At 43.2% G+C, this 17,978-nt stretch overlaps 1 protein-coding gene across 1 annotated transcript in view; it reads left to right on the forward strand.

Annotated features, from left to right (window-relative positions):
• Positions 1–17,978, forward strand: part of DNA2 (DNA replication helicase/nuclease 2) — a 38,840-nt gene that overhangs the window by 303 nt on the left and 20,559 nt on the right. Inside the window, exons 2-7 of the mRNA XM_059662541.1 lie at positions 1,405–1,584; positions 2,732–2,915; positions 7,410–7,555; positions 13,798–13,929; positions 14,947–15,166; positions 16,325–16,442. Coding sequence (XP_059518524.1) covers positions 1,405–1,584; positions 2,732–2,915; positions 7,410–7,555; positions 13,798–13,929; positions 14,947–15,166; positions 16,325–16,442 — 980 coding nt within the window. The remainder of the gene's footprint in view (positions 1–1,404; positions 1,585–2,731; positions 2,916–7,409; positions 7,556–13,797; positions 13,930–14,946; positions 15,167–16,324; positions 16,443–17,978) is intronic.

Consider the following 17,978-nt stretch of genomic DNA (forward strand, 5'->3'; position numbering starts at 1 on the left):
GACTTTCCTTGTCTAGCGGCTCATTATTTCCCCTGATTTCATGTCTGTCCCGAAGTTGGAGAGTCCCAGCCGCTTAAATGTCTTCATGAAAGGAAATTGCGAGATGCTTTTCTCCATGTTTAGTTGGAGAGCTCTGCACCCCCATCTCGGTTTATATGGTCGGGGGTCGGGGGAGCGGGAGACCCACAGTCAGGGGTGGTTATTTTTAACAGCAGCAACACTGATGCTGATTATTGGTAACGGATCTTTGCGTTTGGGGTTGGGGAGATCCTTAAGGCGTCCCAGCTGCCTTGGGAAATTGTGGGTGAGGTGAATGGGGAGGTGCCAAAACAACAGAACCTAGGGTGGTGACAAAGAGAATTTCAGGGAAATGTGAAAGCATTTGGTGTTATAGTTGGAGAGATGATGACTTTGGACTCTGTTGAAGTCTTACTGCCATCAAACAGGAAAGACTTAGAGGAATTTAATATTTTCTAGAGGAGAGATTATTTTGGGTAGTTTTCAGGCGGCTGGGATCAGTGGGTAAAAGTATTGTGATATCGACTTGCCCGTTATAGAAGAAATTTCTGAGTTACTCTATGAAGGAATGCGCTACTGTATGAAGTTTGCTTTCTGTACAATGCAGGGGCTGGTTGATTCCCCAAGAGATTTCACAGAAGGATTAACTGCATTGAATAGTAGATTGGACTAGATGATTTCTATGTTTGTCCCAATTTAAAGATTAATATAATTATGTGGCTCACAGTTCTATAACAAACAAAGTTTTTATTGCCCTAGCCGGTTTGGCTCAGTGCACAGAGCTTTCGCCTGTGGACTGAAGGGTCCCAGGTTTGATTCCGGCCAAGGGCACATGCCCAGGTTGCAGGCTCCATCCCCAGTAGGTGGCGTGCAGGAGGCAGCTGATCAGTGATTCTCACTGATGTTTCTCTCTCCCTCTCTCTCTGAAATCAATAATATATATATATATATATTAAAAAACATTTTTATTGATTTTTAGAGCGAGAAAGGGAGAGAGAGAAACATTGATGTGAGAGAGAAACATCAGTTGCCTTCCATACACACCTTCACAGGGTTTTGGACCCGAAACCTGGTATGTGCCCTTATCAGGAATGGAACTGGCAACCTTTTGATGAGTATGAACCACTTTAATCCTTATAATCATGGATCTTATATTTGGAAATATCCATGTCATAAGTCTGTTTTAAATGACACTGCTTCTGGGAAGTCATATAATAGGAATTCTGCTATGTCTTTGCTCTCTTAATTTTTAACCATTTTAGCTAATGGTCATTGTGCTAAGCCTTCCAGAGGAGACAAACCTAAAAACTAGAAGATTGGACTGTAGATAAAGGAGATCGCTGGCTTCTTATTTCATGCTTGTGCTACACTGTGTGTATTCGTTAGATTTCAGAAGGCGGAAGCTTCCTCTTCTAAAACAGTCCTGATCCGAGGAGTGGATAACCGGTACCTGGTATTAGCAGTCAGTGTTGTGCAGAATGAAGACGGAAACCACGAAAAGCATCTAATCATCACTGCTTCCCAGTCGCTAGACTGTAAAGAATTGTGCATACTTAGGAATGACTGGTAATTTCTGTGTGACTTTGAGCTCTGATCTGGCGGATCCTTAAGGTTCCATCTTAAAACCCATCACATGGGCTTGTGTGGATGTCACTATAATTTAATTATTGATAGAGGGGGTAGTTTTCAACCTGAACTAATTCCACATAAAACTTGTGCCCTTACTCCAGCAGCATGTCAAGTCCCTTATTCCAAAAGTTGATTTTTATTGTCATTTGAAATGACAAAGGGGCTTATTAAATGATTACATCCTTTTCCCCAGTACTTTCTGTTTTAAGATCACAGCTTAAAACTCATATTCTCACCAAAACCAGTTTGGCTCAGTGGATAGAGCATCGGCCTGCGGACTGAAGGGTCCCAGGTTCGATTCCGGTCAAGGGCATGTACCTGGGTTGCGGGCACATCCCCAGTAGGAGATGTGCAGGAGGCAGCTGATTGATGTTTCTCTCTCATCGATGTTTCTAACTCTCTATCTCTCTCCCTTCCTCTCAGTAAAATATCAATAAAATATATTTAAAGAAAAAACAAAAAAACCCCTCATATTCTCACAAAGAGCAAGATGAATTACAGCAGAAGAACATTCTTTGACCTTATATTTCTCTACCCAAGTAAAGTGTGGTATGCGAGGGGTGACGGGGAGATGCAGAGAAGTCAGGTCTAATTTTGCCTAGATTTTCTGTTGAGGCTGCAAGTTGGATGGTATGAACTAGATAAATATGATTTTATTCTTGCTACATTGGATTTGGCTCCGTGCCTCAAGACTCATAGAAGATGTAGAAATGATGTAAATCTCAAGAATGAGATAATAATAATAAAAAAGAAGGAGATAATTAATTATTAAAACAACATCATCCATACTTGGAGCTCTGTGTTACACCATTAAAGATTTGATAGCTTTGGCTGATGCTAACGCAGCTTTCCTTTCTGGGATTAAAGGAAAACCCATGCATATTCTCAGGTGTGTTTCAAGGGTGGAAAAGGTGTGACTAAGAGTTGATTCAGAAGACTGCATCCTGGTATTGAATTTTTTTAAAATATCCATACATTTAGAAATACTTATTTCTTCAGACAACATATTTGTTTATTTTGAAGCCTCCTTAATAAGCTTAAATGCCGGAACCTAAACGGTGTTGATACTTAGCTTTATTTGTAGGTGCTCTGTACCCGTGGAGCCAGGGGACATCATTCACCTGGAGGGAGACTGCACGTCTGACACTTGGATAATAGATGAAGATTTTGGATATTTGATCCTGTACCCAGACATGCTGATTTCTGGCACAAGCGTAGCCAGTAGTATTCGATGTCTGAGGAGAGCTGTCCTGAGTGAAACTTTCAGGGTGAGTAATATAACAGCTGAAGTTTCTGCAGGATTTTAGAGTCTGCAGAGCACTTTTACACTTTTATTTTACTTAATCCTTCCAATAATCCTGTGAAGAGATGGTATCAATCAGCTGCGTTTTACAGATGAGAAAATCAGGCTCACAGGCTTAAATGACTTGCTCAACTCATGTAGCTAGTAAGTGGCAGTGCTGGGACTCAAGGCCATGTGCCTGAATGCTGTGAATCTTGTTCAACACTAATAAAATAATTCTAATGGTAAGAAAAGTAATTCAGTGACAAAAATTTAAATTTAATACATCTAGACATTTCCAATAAACTAAAAATAAATGTGATAGTCTCCTTTAAAAAAGTTATTATGGAAAATTTCAAATATACATGGAGATGATTATAATAAACCTCCATGTATCCATTCTGCTTTCCCAAACATTATATTATTTTGCAAGTAAATTAAAGCTGACTTTTTTTTAATCCTCACCTGAGGATATGTTTTTATTGATTTTAGAAAGGGAGAGGGGGAAAGAGAGAGAGAAGCATCGATCAGCTGTTACCTGTAACCTGGATATGTGCCCTAATTGGGAATTGAATCTGCAACGTTTTGGTGTACAGGATGATGCTCCAGCCAGCTGAGCCACCTGGCCAGGGCTAAAAGCTGACATTTAAAAAATATACATAAATGCAATATTTATTTTATTGAGAGGAAGGAAGAGAGAGAGAAAGAAACATTGATGTGAGAGAGAAATATCTGTCAGTTGCTTCCTTCCTGCACATGCCTTGACTGGGATGGGATCAAACCTGCAGCCCGGGCATGTGCCCTGACCCGGAATCGAACTTTCCACCTTCTGGTGTATGGGATGACACTTCAACCAATTGAGCCACAGAAATTTCTCACATTTTGCTCAATTTATCTCTAATGTCTTTCATCAAAAATATCTTTTTATTCAGTTGGTTTGTTAGAATCAGTATCCAAACAAATTGTTTGTATTATGTTGATACGTCTGTTAAGTTTCTTTTTATCTGTATTATTTCTGCCTTCTACTTGCCCCCTTTGTTTCTATGCCGTTTATTTGTTAAAGAACCTTAGTTGTTTTTTGTTTTTGTTAATCCTCACCTGAGGATATTTTTTCTATTGCTTTTCAGAGAGAGTGGAAGGGAGGTTGGAGGGGTGGGAGAGAGAGGAAGAGAGAGAGAAACATCCATGTGAGAGATACACATCGACCGGTTGCCTCCCACATGTTCCCCAACTGGGGTGGGGAGTGAACTTGCAATCCAGGTATGTGCCCTTGACCAGGAATTGAACCCTCAACCCTTTGGTTCTTCCGTCAACACTATAACCACTGAGCAACACCAGCCAGGGCAGAACCTGAGTTTTTACTTGTTAAACATTTATTCCTTGCTCTGGCTGGATGGTTCAGTTGATTGGAGCATTGTCCCGTACACAGAAAGGTTACGGGTTCAATTCCATGTCAGGGCACTTACCTAGGTTGTGGGTTCAGTCCCTGGTTGGGCTTGCACAGGAGGCAACTGATTAATTCCATTGATGTTTCTCTCTCTCTTTCTAAAAAAAATAGTGTATTCAGGTGAGGATGAAAAAAAGAAGTTTCTTCCTCCCAGCGTATTGTTTTAATTATACAATTAATCTACATGTGTGTAGAAAACCAAAATGACAGCTGAGCAACAAGAGCTAAAGAAGGAAAAATACCGCTGTACGTCTTTTTCTAATAGTGTTAATTGCTACTTATTTGTAGTTTAGTTTATCCACTTTTTTCTTCAGTTGTGGGAGAATATCAACTTCTCTCTTAATCATGTATCATGAGGTGGACCTAATATTACTCTGTTAAAAACTTTTATTTAAAAAAAAAACAAAACTGCCGAAACCGGTTTGGCTCAGTGGATAGAGCGTCGGCCTGCGGACTGAAAGGTCCCGGGTTCGATTCCGGTTAAGGGCATGTACCTGGGTTGCGGGCACTTCCCCAGTGGGGGATGTGCAGGAGGCAGCTGGTCGATGTTTCTCTCTCATCGATGTTTCTGACTCTCTATCTCTCTCCCTTCCTCTCTGTAAAAAATCAATAAAATATATAAAAAAAAAATAAAATAAAAAATACATTAAAAAAAACAAAAAACAAAAAAAAACAAAAACACTTTTATTTTGAAATAATTTAGACTCAACATAGAATTTACCAAAAGTAGTACAAAGAGTTCCTCTGTAAGTTTTTAAAGTTCCTGATGGATGGTTTGGTGGACTTTATCTAGTTTTGGTTAATAAAAAGGTTACTTGAAAAACACTTTCTTTTTAAATAGAGAGAACGTTCTTGCCAAAAATCTCTACTGTAAGTTAAATTTTTATGTTTCAATAATGTCTTTTGCTTTCAAGAATTTGTGAGCTATGCCTTTATTTACTTTTTCTATTTGGATAAATTATAAAATGGAATATATTAAATATTTGAGAATATGTTGAACTTTTTCATATTGGTTAATTTTTTAAATAGAAATATAGTGATTTTTAAAAAAAACAAAAACCCTCTCATACTTGTAAAATAATTCAGGTCATTCTCAATAGAAGAAAGGGAAAGTCGCACTGGCTGGTTTGGCTCAGTATATAGAGCGTGGGCCCGAGGACTGAAGGGTCCTGGGTTCAATTCCTGTTAAGGGCACGTACCTTGGTTCCAGGCTGGATCCCTGACCCCAGTCCTGGTCTGACGTGCGGGAAGCAACCAATCAATGTGACTCTCTCAAATCAATGTTTCTCTTTGTCTCTCCCTGTCCCTTCCACTCTTTCTAAAAATCTCTGGTGAGAATTAACAAAAAAAAGAAAGAAAGGGAAAGTCACTTATAATTCCTCCCACCAGAAAAATACATTGGTTGATGTTTTGGTATTTGTCTTAGTAGTACACTTTGGCTATGGTGGTTTAATAGGTTAGGTCAGTGGTCGGCAAACTCATTAGTCAACAGAGCCAAATATCAACAGTACAACGACTGAAATTTCTTTTTTTTTTTTTTTTTTTATATATTTTATTGATTTTTTTACAGAGAGGAAGGGAGAGAGATAGAGAGTCAGAAACATCGATCAGCTGCCTCCTGCACATCTCCTCCTGGGGATATGCCTGCAACCAAGGTACATGCCCTTGACCGGAATCGAACCCGGGACCTTTCAGTCCATAGGCCGACGCTCTATCCACTGAGCCAAACCGGTTTCGGCTGAAATTTCTTTTGAGAGCCAAATTTTTTAAACTTAAACTATATAGGTAGGTTCATTGTTATTAACTTAACTAGGGGCCCGGTGCACGAAATTCGTGCACTGGGTGTGTATGTGGGGGGGGGGGGAGTGTCCCTCAGCCCAGCCTGCCCCCTCTCACATACTGGGAGCCCTCAGGCATTGACCCCCATCACCCTCCAATCGCAGGATCGGCCTGGGCAGGGGACCCTCATTTCCCCCCATCACTGGTTCTGCCCCCAGCCCAGGCCTGATGCCTCGGCCAGAGGCGTAGACCCCCATCACCCTCCGATCGCCTGATCGGCCCCTTGCCCAGGCCTGACGCCTCCACCAGAGGTGTCAGGCTTGGATAGGGGACCCCCATCTCCCCCTGATCACTGGCTCTGGCTCCCGCCCAGGCCTGAGGCCTCTGGCTCAGGAATCATGCCTGGGCAGGGGACCCCCATCTCCCTCTGATCGCTTGCTCCACCCCCCACCCAAGCCTGACGCCTCTGACCCAGGCCTGATCCCTCGGCCAGAGGAGTTTACCCTCATCACCCTCTGATCACCAATCACCGGATCGGCCCCTTGACCAGGCCTGAGGCCTCCGGCAGAGGTGTCAGGCCTGGGCAGGGGACCCCCAGCTCCCCGTGGTTGCAGGCTCCGCCCCTGCCCAGGCCTAATGCCTCTGGCCTAGGCGTCCGGCCTGGGCAGCGGGGACCCGCAGCTGCAGCGGCCCCGCGATCGTGGGCTTCGCTTTAGGCCCAGGCAAGGGACCCCTAGCTCCCAGGACTGCCAGCTTCGACCGTGCCCAGCTCCCATCGCTGGCTCCACCCCTACTTCCTGCTATCACTGGCCAGGGCGGCAAAGGCACCTGCCCCCCAGCTCTTAGCTCCCCCCTGGGTTTCCGATCACTGTCAGTGGCAGGGGGCTTCTTCCTGCTTTCCCTTTCGCCTCCCTGCATTGTGCCTACATATGCAAATTAACCGCCATCTTGTTGGCAGTTAACTGCCAATCTTAGTTGGCAGTTAACTGCCAATCTTAGTTGGCAGTTAATTTGCATATAGCCCTGATTAGCTAATGAAAAGGGTATCGTCGTACGCCAATTACCATTTTTCTCTTTTATTAGATAGGATTAGGGTACTCCTAAGGCTTAGGAAGAGCCACACTCAAGGGGCCAAAAAGCCACATGTGGCTCTCGAGCTGCAGTTTGCCCACCACGGAGTTAGGTAATAAGTATACATTCACGTCTGTTAATATGTTGTAAAATAAAAAATTTTTGTGTGTTTTTTCTTACTAGGGCTCTGATCCAGCCACACGCCAAATGCTGATTGGTACGGTTCTCCATGAAGTATTTCAGAAAGCAATAAGTGATAGCTTTGCCCCAGAAAAGCTACAAGAACTTGCTTTTCAAACTGTTCAAGAGATAAGGCATCTGAAAGAAATGTAAGTAGTTACAAGAGAACTGCAGGTACAGTTTTATTATATAACTTCTTCTAGAATCCATAAGGTGCTTGGCCATTTTACTATTCAGTGTAAATTAGTGTAATACTAAAATGCAGACTCCAAAGTTGCAGTCTCCCCTTCCAGTTCTGTGAAGAGCCTCTAAAATTGCACAACAGGAACTCTTTAGCTAAAAATAACTGAATTTTCTGTACATGAGTACAACGGACTCTGAGAGTGTGTAAAGTGTTTTGCCTTTAGAAACAGGGTGACATGCTGAAAATCGTATGGGTTTGGAAGTCAGATCTCATTTGAAATTCTAGCTTTGCCAGTTTGATGACTGCAGAAGTCACTTAAACATTCTGAAACGGTGATAATGTCTATTTTGCATCTTGTGACAATGGAAATGATGTATATGAACCCACAGGTGGTTAATCATTGGCGTTTTATGAGTGACTGACTACCTTCAGAGGGTTTGGCATGTTCTGCCCTCTGTTTCTCCCTTGACTCCCACTGCAGCCCATCTTTTCTCACAGAGAGACAAGTTTTTATTAGTGATGATTTTGATTCTGACATCAGTCTATTTTCCCAGATAGTAATCCTGTGCTTCACTGTTTATGTGGGGAAAAATGTGTTCCAAAATTTTACACAAATGATTTAGCGATGACATGTAATCTAGTGTCGTAAAACATTTCAGGCCGCTGCCGTATGTCCGGCACTGTGTTGTGCTTTTATGCATATCTTAAATAGTCTGATTGCAGCTTCTTATAAATGAAGAAACTGAAGCACTGAGAAGTTGTCACTTGTTCATGACCACAAAGCATAGCATTCAGAATATAAATAGATTTAATAAAGCTTTTGCTTTGAGTTCTGTTCATTGCCTATTTGCCACTTTGCGTTTCAAATTTTGAATTTTTGTGTCACACCCTAATCAGCAAATGATTATCTTATCTGTTGTATACTGGATTGATTATGGCCCTGAAACCAGTCACATCAAAACTTAGTGGCTTCAATGGCAAGCTTAGCCTGTTACCTCATAGTTGCTGTAGGTCAGAGATTCGGAGGTGACTTAGCATGCTGGTTCTGGCTCCGGGTCTCCCATGTGGGGCTGCAGTCATCTAGGCTTGCCCAGTGCAGGAGGATGACTCACACAGCCCTTGTGTTGAGGCCTCGGTGCCTGGCTGACTGTTGGCAGGAGGTCTCGTTCTCCGCCACGTGGGTGTCCATAAGGCTGCGTGTCCTCGTGCCATGCCGCTGCTGCTTGGAGGGAAGGGTCCAAGAAAGAGAGCAAGCAGGAAGCACAGTGCCTTCTCACCTAGTGTCTGATTCCTATATTGTCACGGCTGCTTTTTTTATTCCTTAGATGCAAGTCACTACATGCAGCTCTCCCTTAAACGTAGGGGAATTGGGTGCCATCTTTTGAAAGGTGTCAAAGAATTTGCGGACATCTTTTAAACCACCTCGGGGGTTTAGGTATCAGGCAATCTGATTCATCCAGAACCCAACTTGTATACAGGGATGAAGGAAAACAAGGTTTCTGAGCAGCCTTGCTTAGAATTCATATTGTTCATGTATTAAAAAAAAAACCTTGTTCACTTCATTATCATGGAATATCTCTGTGATTCCCTTAGCATCTATTTTTCACTGATAGCTAACATTCTTACTTACCTGGTTTCTGAGATGCGGAAGAGGCACCTTCATATTCACGTAACATGTGAGCTGATAGCTTCATTGCAGTGTAAGAAAGAGGAAACCTTAAAATACATAAGAACTGCCCTAACCGGTTTGGCTCAGTGGATAGAGTGCCGGCCTGTGGACTGAAAGGTCCCAGGTTCAATTCTGGTCAAGGGCATGTACCTTGATTGTGGGGACATCCCCAGTGGGAGGTGTGCAGGAGGCAGCTGATCGATGTTTCTCTCTCATCCATGTTTCTAACTCTCTATCCCTCTCCCTTCCTCTCTGTAAAAAATCAATAAAATATATTAAAAAAAAAAAAGAAGTTGGTTCATTCTATATGCAGAAACATAATGTTTAATATATATATGAAATATATGAACTGCCCAGCCGGCGTGGCTCAGTGGTTGACCTATGAACCAGGAGGTCACGGTTCAATTCCCAATCAGGGCACAGGCCCGATTGCAGGCTCAATCCCCAGTGTGGGACGTGCATGATTCTCATCATTGATGTTTCTATCCCTCTTCCTTCCTCTCTGAAATCACTAAAAGTATATTAAAAAAATATATACATATAAGAACTATGAAGGTCAGAAATGTGGGGGAATGCATTCTTAGCACATCTTTGGGTCACTGAATTATATTACTGTGAGTTTTTTAAAATCATGATATTCTAAGACATGAAGGGAAAACTTGTGTTTCATTTCAATACTTTGTTAAACTCCCAAATCCTAAAATAATAGATCCAAAGTTCTTCTCTACCCTCTCTCCTCGGCCCTTTTCTACCCTAGTACAGCTCTTAGAACACATTTTTTTTTAAAATATATTTTATTGATTTTTTTACAGAGAGGAAGGGAGAGAGAGAGAGAGTTAGAAACATCGATGAGAGAGAAACATCGATCAGCTGCCTTCTGCACATCTCCCACTGGAGAAGTGCCCGCAACCCAGGTACATGCCCTTGACCAGAATCGAACCTGGAACCTCTCAGTCCGCAAGCCGACGCTCTATCCACTGAGCCAAACCGGTTTCGGCTCTTAGAGCACATTTTGATCTGTTCATGTTCTACCATGTCATCCTATATAATAAAAGGGTAATATGCAAATTAACCTAACAGCAGAGCGACTGGGAATCACTGGTCACTATGACACACACTGACCACCAGGGGGCAGATGCTCAATGCAGGAGCTGCCCCCTGGTGGTCAGTGGGCTCCCACAGGGGGAGCTCTGCTCAGCCACAAGTCAGGCTGACGGCTGCCAGTACAACGGTGGTGGTGGGAGCCTCTCCTCTCTCCTCAGCAACACTAAGGATGTTCGACTGCAGCTTAGGCCTGCTCCCCGCTGGCAAGTGGACATCCCCCAAGGGCTCTCGGGCTTCCAGAGGGATGTCTGACTGCCAGCTTAGGCCCAAACCCCCCGTGGAGTGGGCCTAAACCAGCAGGTGGTCATTCCCCGAGGGGTCCCAGACTGCAAGAGGGCACAAGCCGGGCTGAGAGACCCTCCCGAGTGCACAAATTTTTGTGCACTGGGCCTCTAGTTATATTTATAAGAGTCTAGGCTTGAAGATCTCACTTTAAGTATCTTACTAATCTCAGGAAAAACTAGGCTGTTATATGTCATTTTGCTGTGACTTCACAAAATTAAAAAAGGGAGAATTTATATGCAGAAGACATTAAATAGCCAGTACAGACTAGTGTGGAAACTTTAAAGAGTCCTGATCTGTAAAAAAAGTCTACTTAAGGAGTTAATGACAGTGAAGAATGGTTTCCGGATGGCTGGAGAAATTTATTTAGGAATAAGATTATTCACTTGTGCAGGATTTAAAAAAAAATCTTATATCTAAATAGGGCATAACGTATACCATATGGTACTGTAATGTACAAGAGTGTGTACAGTAAAACGTAAGTCCTTTCTATCCTTATTTTCCTCATCATGCAGTTCCTTCCCCCAGAGGCAGCCACTGTTGTTTTCTTATATGTCCTTCCAGAGATTTCAAATATTTATATGTGTGTTGTGTGTGTGTGTGTATTCATATTTTGTTATGTAGATGGTAGTATACCATGAACATTATCATGCACTTAAAAATTAAATCTTTTTATTTATTTATTTTTATTTATATATATATCTACTCTAATAAAAGAGAAACATGCAAATTGGTGTCACTCAGCTACACCCACCAGCCAATCAGAGCAACTACGCAAATTAACCCAACAAAGATGGCGGTTAATTTGCATACGCAGGCACAGAGCGAAGACTGAAGACTGAAGCGGCTTGGCTTCTCCGCTGCGGCCGGACCAAAGGCCTGGGTCCCGGGTGCCAGAGGAAAACCAGTGCCCGCAGCCAGGGAAGGAAGGCCTATTGCGCGAATCTTCGTGCAATGGGCTTCTAGTATATATATATATATTTTATTGATTTCAGAGAGGAAGGGAGAGGGAGAGAGAGACAGAAACATCAATGATGAGAGAGAATCATGGATCGGCTGCCTCCTGCACACCCCCACTAAGGATCCAGCGCACAACCTAGGCATGTGCCCTTGACCGGAATCGAACCTGGGACACTTCCACAGGCCGACGCTCTGTCTACTGAGCCAAACCAGCCAGGGCTGAGCTATCTCATTTTTAATTAATAGTGGCATAATGTATCATATGGATATGCCATAATTTATTTAAGCATCCCCGTGGGTTTCAGTCTGCTTTTATTAGCAATGCTATAATAAATACCTTTGTATATCCTTTATTTCATAGCTATGTGGGCATGTATGTTGGCTCAGTACTTAGAAGTGGAATTGTTGGACTAGAGGATTTATACATTTACACATTTAAAAATATTTTTATTTGGAAATAATTTTACATTTAGAGAATAGCTGCAAGAGTAGTACAGAGAACATCCATATACTCCTTACTCGTATTCACCTGTTGTGTGTATGTGTGTGTTTACTTTTTCTAAGATTAAGTGGTGTTCATCATGGGATACATAATGGGCTGTAAACCATGAAGACACTGGCCGTAGAGCAGGCCGGGGAGGGCCCTGGGCATCCTGGGGCCCCCACTGCAGTGGGCGAAGCCGGCCTTGCTCACTCTCCCTCGGGCCTCTCTCCCTAACCCGGCTGTGGTGACGGGCCAGGAAGGTGGTGACAGCTGGGTGTGGGGCCTCAGTGCCCGGCATGGCAGCCTGTTGCTGGCCGAGGACTTTGCTCATGACACGTTCTTGCTGATGCTGGGTCAGGTGGGCTCAGGGCTCATGTCCCAGAGGTAAAGAACCATGATGTATATTTAAGTGTGTATTTCCTAAGAATAAGGATTTTCTCTTCTGTAACCACAGCACAGTTACCAACTTCAGGAAATGTAACATTGATAGAATACTTTTGTCTGATCTGTCCACATTTTCAGTTTTGCCCAGTAATGTCCTTTCTAGCATCTTGCCCCCTCCTGCTCGGGACCCAGTCTGGGTACACTTCAAGTTTTGATATTGCCCTGCCCGACTTGGCTCAGTGGATAGAGAGTCAGCCTGCGGATTGAAGGGTCCCAAGTTCGATTCTGGCCAAGGGCACATGCCTGGGTTGCAGGCTTGATCCCCAGTGGGGGGCGTGCAGGAGGCAGCCAATCAATGATTCTCTCTCATCATTGATGTTTCTATCTCTCTCTCCTCCCTTCCTCTCTGAAATCAATAAAGAAATATATTTAAAAAAACGGGGGAGTGGGTGGCCACATGCTAATCTACCTGACCTTCTCTGGGGAGGCCTGTGTGGAGGCCTGGCCTGGCCTTGCAAACTCAGACACCTAAAGTGACCACCCTGGCCGAAACCGGTTTGGCTCAGTGGATAGAGCGTCGGCCTGCAGACTGAAGGGTCCCAGGTTCGATTCCGGTCAAGGGCATGTACCTGGGTTGCGGGCACATCCCCAGTGGGGAGTGTGCAGGAGGCAGCTGATCGATGTTTCTCTCATCTTCGATGTTTCTAACTCTCTCTCCTTTCCTCTCTGTAAAAAATCAATAAAATATATTAAAAAAAAAAAAAAGTGACCACCCTGGATGTTCTGAAATTTAAAAAAAAAAAAAATTAAAAAAAAAAGTTTTGATATGTATTGCCAAATTGCTCTATATAGGCATTGCTTCAGTTTACATTTCTGCCAGCAATACCTGAGTCCTTGTTTCCCCACATTCTCACCTACATCCTCTGTTACCGGCTGGAAGTTGCCAGAGCTCAAACAGTCTTTTGCAAGGATAACCTTTGCCTCTGTCAGATGGAAGGTGGGATCGTTTGGGACATGTGTCCGCAGTTGCTCCCTGGCTGGAGGGATTTCAGCTTCTCTCTCAAGCTGAGGTTCCTGGCGTGCTCAGGAGATGCTCTTGGCAGAGTGGGCTGCTCCTTTTGTCTTCCTTGCTGACCCAGCTCTTTCAGAGGACCGACAGGGCTCTGCTCTCCCCCTTTTAAGGCTGAATAGTAACCCTTTGTGCGGATAGCCCACACTTGGTTTACCTTTTAGTCCATAGGTACTTGGGTTGCTTCTTTGGATGTTTTTGTCCTTTTTACGGTTTTCATATTTAAGCTTTTACATGTAATCTTTTACTTGCCAGGTACCGCTTAAATTTGAATCAAGATGAAGTAAAACGAGAAGTAGAAGAGTATCTTCCTTCATTTTCTAAGTGGGCTGGAGAGTCCATGCAGAAATGCCCTTCAGCTGACTTCCCGCAGAGGCAGCTCTCTTTGTAAGAAACCCATTTTGGTTATCTGGTTCATATGTTTAGACCAGGATTCTGTTCTGTATTTTGAATTAAAGCTTTTTAAAGATTGAGTTATTGCAACTAGCCTTTTTGTTTGCTTATTTTACAAATTACAGTCCTGAGTATCTTTCCACTCTGGCCAGGGCTCTTATACTTTTTAAATACCAATTTTATATGATATGAAATGCTCTATTACTAGAAAATGTATCCTTTTCATGTAAGATATCTGTTAGACCTAGTTTTTTATATGGCTTTGAGTCTAAAACAGGATTAATAAAAGTTAGCCATTATCAGAATTTTCTTCTGTAGAATGACTTACTGCTCTAAAAATAAGTAAATCTTAGATAAGAGGAATGTAAAAGGCTTTAAAAGTTATTTTCGTCTCTCCAGGATTGTCACAGGGGTGTAAGTGTTGGATGATCAAACTTGTTCCTACCCAAGTTAATATGGTGTTACATGAAGGAACACATCCGTTGCTACCTAGGGTGCAACCACATGCAAGCAATTATATATCAGTCTGTGTGATAATTGTATATCAGAATATTCAGATTGGAATTGTGGTACCAGCCATTCAGGTAGTGAGACTTGCAGTAATCTAGGCCTGAGGAAGTAAAGGCCCGAGTTGGGAAGATTGCAATAGCAGTGACCTGAAAGGGACAGATGACAAATACAAGAAAATGTATACACATGAGTTGGAGCCTATAGGACAATGGTTCCTAAACTTGAGTGTGCATCAGAATTGCTTGGAGAGTTTGTTAAACCAATTGCTGGGCCTCACCCATGAATATTTCTGATTGAGTAGGTCTGGAGTGGGGCTTGAGAATTTGCATTGATCACAAGTTCCCAGATGATGCCAGTGCTATACACTTTGAGAACCACTGCTGTAAAGGTATATAGACCCTTTTCCATCCCCACATTCGCTGAGTGCAGTGAAAAATCAATGGTAGCAGATGAGAAGTGAGCTAAGTGTTCTAATTCAGTGTTTTTGTGTTTTGTTTTTAGGCCAAGTGATGGTAGTAACAATAATGCAGCATGTAATATTGAAGTCATAAAGTCATTGGATATTGAAGAAAGCATTTGGTCCCCGAGGTTTGGATTAAAGGGCAAGATAGATGTTACAGTTGGTGTGAAAATCCATCGAGGATGTAAAACAAAATATAAAATAATGCCATTGGAACTTAAAACTGGAAAAGAATCAAATTCTATTGAACACCGTAGTCAGGTATATAAATCTTAATGAGAAAATTGAATGTTTATAGATTTAAAAATGTAGTCTGCTTTATATATTTTGGTTCAATTTAGGTAATGGTTGAGTTTCATATAGTACGTTTCAATTTGTGATACATTCAGAGTACTCCAATTGTCTGATGCATAGACAAGCGGCCTGGTGCACAGATTTGTGCACATTGAAAGGAAGTTAATTAAAAGGTGGCTGGCGGGGCAGGACTGGGCTAGAAGGGCTGGACATGCCCTGGAGCCCACCTCCTGCAGTTCTTCTCTGGCTGGCCACACCCGGGGCGGCGCCAGGGCTCGAAGGGTGTCTGCAGAGTGAGCGGGGTCCCTCTGGCAGGTCAGGTCCCTCGTCCTGGCTTGCAGAGATCGGGCCAAAACCAGCAGTCCGACATCCCCTGAGGGGTCCCAGAGTGCGAGAAGGCACTCTGCAAAGTTGCTGTCGCTCCTGCGTTGAGCGTCTGCTCCCTGGTGGCCAGTCGCTTAGCCTTATATATATATAGATAAACCTGGCTACGGCAGAAAGTTTTCTCCAGCAACGAATACCTCTGAACTTGTCAGATAATATTGGCAAGCTTATGTTGCCAAACTAACAGTCTAAACAGATGCTCCTAAAAAAAAGAATTCCTTGGTCATGTAAGTTGGGGAAACCAAGTATATTTGTAGATATAATGATGCACATTAGCCTATTAAAGTTTCTGAGAAGTCTTAATATGATTTGTGTCAGCTATGTTTAACCTAATATTTCCTAAACCTAATTTACCATGGAGCTGTTGTTTTCATGTAACATCTACACAGGATACCTTTTAGAAAACATCAGTGCAACCTGGCCGGCATGGCACAATGATTGAGCATCGACCTATGAACCAGGAGGTCCGGGTTCAATTCCCGGTCAGGGCACGTGCCCGGGATGCAGGCTTGATCCCCAGTGTGGGGTGTGCAGGAGGCAGCCGAGTGATTCTCTCTCATCATTGATGTTTCTGTCTCTTTCCCTCTCCCTTCCTCTCTCTGAAATCAATGTAATTTTCAAAATGAAAATAGCTTAATTGACCTTTTGATTTTAAAATTATAGTATGTATTGATTGCAAACCACATATGGAAAAGCAGAAAGTTAAGGTTTTATTTGACAAAATGTACACTGTTTTCACAGCTGGTTCTGTATACACTGCTAAGTCAAGAGAGAAGAGCTGATCCGGAGGCTGGCCTGCTCCTCTACCTCAAGACCGGCCAGATGTACCCTGTGCCTGCCAAACACCTTGATAAAAGAGGTTGAGCTGTTTCCCCCATTTTTACTTCTCTGGGTTTTGTTTGTGGCCCCCTTCAACTGTTGGTGATACATACAGCATACCTGTGGGTACTGTCCAGATCACCTCAGTAAAGCGAGTAACACGAATTTTTTGGTTTTTAGTGCATCTAAAGGTTATGTTTACATGATCCAGTAGTCTATTAAGTGCAGTAGCATTATGTCTAATAAAACCTTAATTAAAAAATACTTTATTACTAAGAAAGGCTAGACATCATGCGAGTCATAATCTTTTTGCTGGTGTCAGGTATCTTCAATTTGTAAAAAACACACAAAATCTGTGAAGTGCAATAAAGCAAAGCACGAGAGAGAACCAAGATGGCGGCATAGGTTAACGCCGGAGTTTGCTGCTTTGAACAACTACTTCAAAAGTGAAACTAAAAGACGGAACGGACTTCACGCAGAACCACAGGAACGCTGGCTGAGTGGAAGTCCTACAACTAGGAGGAAAGAGAAACGCATACTGACACTCAGAGGAGGCGCAGTGCTGAAGTCAAATTCTGAGGTGCGGAGTGCACGGAGCGGGCTGGCGGCGGAGGGCACGGTTGGCGTTTTCAATCGGGAGGGAGTCGCAGACTCTGAGCTCCAGATACAGGTGAGTCTTTAGGGACCCAGACTCAAACGGGAGAAGCGGGACTGTCTGGCTTTGGTCAGAGCGAGTGCAGCTTTCTCTCCCAGCTTTGCAGTGGGTGCTGGGACTCAGAGAGGCAGAGCCCCTGGGGACAGGACTGAGCGCCGCCATAACTGCTCTCTCCGGCCCACCCTGTTGATCCTGTTCGACCCGCCCTGCCCAAGCCCTGCACAGAGGCATTTGCCGGATAGCTTCAGGCAAAGGCTAGATTAGCACCTCCCTAGAGGACAGAAGTTCTCTCACTGCTGACACAGCTGATTCTCAGAGCCACTTGGCCTGGAGGTCAAACCCTCCCTGGGATTAGCTACAACAATCAAGGTTTAACTATAAGACTGCGAACAAAGACCACTAGGGGGTGCACCAAGGAAGCATAACAAAATGCGGAGACAAAGAAACAGGACAAAATTGTCAATGGAAGATACAGAGTTCAGAACCACACTTTTAAGGTCTCTCAAGAACTGTTTAGAAGCCGCCGATAAACTTAATGAGATCTACAAGAAAACTAATGAGACCCTCGATGTTATATTGGGGAACCAACTAGAAATTAAGCATACACGGACTGAACTAACGAATATTATACAGACTCCCGACAGCAGACCAGAGGAGCGCAAGAATCAAGTCAATGATTTGAAATGCGAGGAAGCGAAAAACACCCAACTGGAAAAGCAAAATGAAAAAAGAATCCAAAAATGCGAGGATAGTGTAAGGAGCCTCTGGGACAGCTTCAAGCGTACCAATATCAAAATTATAGGGGTGCCAGAAGATGAGAGAGAGCAAGATATTGAAAACCTATTTGAAGAAATAATGACAGAAAACTTCCCCCACCTGGTGAAAGAAATGGACTTACAGGTCCAAGAAGCGCGGAGAACC

The sequence above is a fragment of the Myotis daubentonii genome, chromosome 13 (assembly GCF_963259705.1).
Source record: "Myotis daubentonii chromosome 13, mMyoDau2.1, whole genome shotgun sequence".
Classification (NCBI taxonomy): domain Eukaryota; kingdom Metazoa; phylum Chordata; class Mammalia; order Chiroptera; family Vespertilionidae; genus Myotis; species Myotis daubentonii.